The sequence below is a fragment of the Saprolegnia parasitica genome, assembly GCF_000151545.1.
Source record: "Saprolegnia parasitica CBS 223.65 unplaced genomic scaffold supercont2.414, whole genome shotgun sequence".
NCBI classification, from domain to species: domain Eukaryota; phylum Oomycota; class Saprolegniomycetes; order Saprolegniales; family Saprolegniaceae; genus Saprolegnia; species Saprolegnia parasitica.
Genome location: NW_012156808.1, coordinates 3255 through 6919, shown reverse-complemented (window position 1 = coordinate 6919; position 3665 = coordinate 3255). Strand labels below are relative to the sequence as shown.

Genomic DNA, 3665 nt, shown 5'->3' with positions numbered 1-3665 from the left:
TGAAATTCCGACAATTCACAAGATATTCGAGGTTTGCCAACCTGTCCTCTGCCGCGCTGTTAGTGTGTTGTGCTACCGCGCATCGACGCGCGAACAACTCGGAACATACCGGTATCCAGCGAGGCCCATCGCCCAGAATTCGGCGACATCGCTCCTGCGTGTGACATCCATATACCTCTCTTTCTCGATATTCTGTGGTACAACATCTCGGGATCCGACAGTTGTGTTTCCATTGACCTTTAAAATATAGTATACTTTGAGACATGATATCATGTCTATTTGGGGCGCTTGGTCTGCTGTCCCCAGCTGGAGTGACGATCCATACAAAGTCCAAGTGAACACCAAGATTGAATTATTTTGGAATTTGCCATGTTCAAGTTCTGCCCCGAGTGTGGCGTCAAGTCGACGGCCGCGGGCTCCAAGTTCTGCTCCGAGTGCGGCTTCCGGTACGAGGCGCCCGGCGGGCTGCCCCCGGCGGCGCCGGCCAAGATGCTCGACAGCAGCTTCCAGCCGCCGCCGCCGCCGCCGCCCATGGCCATGCCCGTCTACAGCGACATCCCGCAGGCGCGTGTGGTCAGCATCGTCGTGCCCGCAGCTGCGACCGGCGCCGAGGCCCAAGCGCTCTACGGTCAGTGCCTGGACACGATCCGCAGTGCGAAGGGCGGCAACAACGAGGCCGGCGTCCGCGCCTTCAAGGACAACTGCCGCGCGTACGGTCTCGGCGAGATGAACGCACCTGCGTTCCATAGCTCGCTCGTGAACGAACTCGGCGGCTCCACGACGTCGGCGTTTCTGCCGCAGCTCGTACGTCTCATTCCGGACGAAGGCAAGCGCCGGGCGCTGCTCGAGTACGACCAGCAGACGCTCGGCGGCGACCGCGACTCGCTCTTCGGGGCGCCCGCGTCCAACAACTCGATCTCGTCGCGCTCGAGCTGGGAGAGCAACCCGGACACGGCGCAATTCTCCAACTCGAAAGTGTACGTCACCAGCGAACTTGGTGGCACGACGCCTCATCCTCTCGACTTGTAGAAACCCGAATGCCAAGCCGGGCATGCTCAACAGCCGCTACGCCGACCACCCGAACTGCGATATCTGCAACGTCACGTTCACTGTGACGAACCGCCGGCACCAATGGTACCACCGTACATGGAACGGAATCCGAGCTCACCTGTCTCGGGGTGTAGCCGCTCGTGTGGGCTCTTTGTGTGCAACTCGTGCTCGCCCATGAAGCTGCTCATCCCCATGGGCCAGCAGATCCCGGGGGCGAAAGGCTACTCTGTGAGCGAGCCCCAGCGTGCGTGCATTCAATGTGCGCCGCGCTTGCACCCGCTCCAGGACGAACTGAGTACGTTGCATCGGCACTAAGATCTCACCCGATTGACGCTGATGGTACCTAGTTCAGCAGTATGGCAGCTTCCAAAAGGACAACGAGCACAAGGCAGCCTTCCGCATCCATGCGTACGACGTGAGCTGGTCGCCATCGATATCTGACCGTCGATCCTGTGTCTAGTCCGTACAGCTCCAACCTCGAGAAGGAGTGCCGCAACGCCGCCGACATTATCGGTACGACCTGGATCTCGCAGGAAGCGCGGCGATGAAATTGGAACTAGGTAACTTTTTCCGCAACGAGTGGGGCGCCGACCAAGACCGCCGCATTCCCGTGACCTTTCTGGAAAAGGCGCAAGGTCTCGCGATCATGACGGTTCTCCGCGTTGGCTTTCTTGTTTCGGGCTCGGCGGGCACGGGACTTGTCGTGAGCCGCCTCCCAAACGGGCAGTGGAGCGCGCCATCGGCCATTGGCACCGTCGGTACGAACGGTTCTTCTTGCTGCGTATGGGACACTCATGTGTACGTAGGTCTCTCGGGCGGCTTTGAGATTGGTGGCGAGCTCGCCGAAATCATGATCATTCTGTAGGTTTGCATCGCCTTGACCCTTGGGACTGATATATATCGATTAGTGGCTCGCAAGGCGCTGTCAAGGTCTTTGAGAAGCCGCAAGTCAACGTGGGGCGGGTCTCGACTTGACGGTCGGGCCCTATGGTCGTGCGGCAGCGGCCGCCGCCGCCGTCGGGCCCGCCGGGCTCGGAGCCAACTATAGTTACTCGCACAGCCGCGGCTTGTACGCGGGGATTTCGCTCACGGGCACCATCATTGCGGCGCGCAAGGATCTCAACACCAAGTTTTACGGCCGCGAAGTCGAGCCCGAGCTCATCTTGAACGGCACGGTACGCGGCGACAACGATGTTGAGGACGAGTCGATGGACATTATTAGGTCGAGCAACCGAACGCGGCACGCCCGTTGTACGAGGCGCTGGAGCGAGCCATGCAAGGTGTTGAAGAGCACAAGGTAGACTTTATGGCTGGTCAGAAACAGCAGGCTCAAGACTGCGCTAGATGCAAGATGCGCGGCGGTCGGAGATTATGGGGAGCTGCCGGTCGTGCGGCTGCCCACGGTTTGTGCCGCACACGGCCCAAGTCTGGAACAAGAACTGCAAAACGTGCAAGCACATTCATTAAGCCATTGTGACGCCTCTGTATAAGGATACATATAGTAGGTACGCGTTGTCGACGCGTGTGTTCACGGCTCTTTTTATCTCCACCCACGAAGGAACGGACGGGAAAAAGCGGTGGACCGCAATGCAGACCCGAACGAAACGGCTGGCCGTTTCATGTGACAGGGCCGAAACGGACGGTCAGGAGCCAACAGGCACGTTTGCGACCCCATCGTTTGTTCCAATTATTAATATCGTGTCCTAGCAAGTAGAGCGCTTGCCGGTCCTTATGGCCCGACTCTAGCGCCCACGCCTGGATAAAGCTAGGTATACGTGGTTGGTGTTGAAGTGGGTCGTGGTTAGGTGTACTATATGGGTGACGTGGTAGCAAAATCGCTTTTCGTAAATCGCATTTTTCTGTGGTGCGATTGCAGCTGCTCGTGCTTGATTGGAGCATCCGGGCACGATGCTGTACATGGCGTATCGTGCTCCACTGCACAAGGCCAAAGCATTCGACTCGGTTCGAAACACTACCAAAGGACTCAACTACCGGTATGTGACGGACTAGAGCGACGACTCGAGCTGCGCGAGTGCTTACACGACGCGACCGAAGTAGTTTGAGGTTATAAACACGAGGGATTGCATTTACACTTAGTATGCAGACAAGGAGTACGAATCGATTTAGCAGGCAGGGTTGGGGTTGACCGGCTTGAGCTTGCCACCTTCAAACATGTTGGCGACATCGACGCGACCGAAGCCGTAGCGGTTGTTGGGGAACGAGGCGTCCGAGACACCGCCGCAGTTGGGCGCGCCCGGGAGCGTCGCGTTGGCCTTGCCGACCCACGTGGCCGGCTCGGGCGTCAACGTCTTGGTGAAGGCGTACTTGGTGACGTAGGCGTACACTTCCTCGTACGTCAAGTCGGCCTTGGCGCTCTTGAGGAGACCGACAACACCGGCAACGTGGGGGCCGGCCATCGACGTACCGGCCATCTTGATGTACGCGTTGAACTTGCTAATGTCCACCGAGCGCGTGAAGAAGCCGGGGGCGGCGATATCAGGCTTGACGAGGTTGCGCGGCTTGCCGTCAGCGCCCGTGTACTTGGCGGGGCCCTTGGACGAGAAGAAGGCGAGGTCGATGGGGCTGTCCGTCGTCCACGAGCCGAGCGCGCCGAC

At 59.0% G+C, this 3665-nt stretch overlaps 1 protein-coding gene across 1 annotated transcript; it reads left to right on the top strand.

Annotated features, from left to right (window-relative positions):
* Positions 1-369: 369 nt before the first annotated feature.
* On the top strand, positions 370-2517 carry SPRG_16811 (hypothetical protein; the record flags this gene model as incomplete). The annotated part of the gene is made up of 12 exons (XM_012356256.1): positions 370-977; positions 1030-1134; positions 1185-1345; positions 1398-1458; positions 1511-1563; positions 1611-1808; positions 1857-1911; positions 1959-2013; positions 2053-2066; positions 2111-2225; positions 2273-2347; positions 2395-2517. The coding sequence occupies 12 exons, from the start codon at positions 370-372 to the stop codon at positions 2515-2517; spliced, it is 1623 nt and encodes a 540-aa protein (XP_012211646.1).
* Between the last annotated feature and the right edge of the window lie 1148 nt (positions 2518-3665).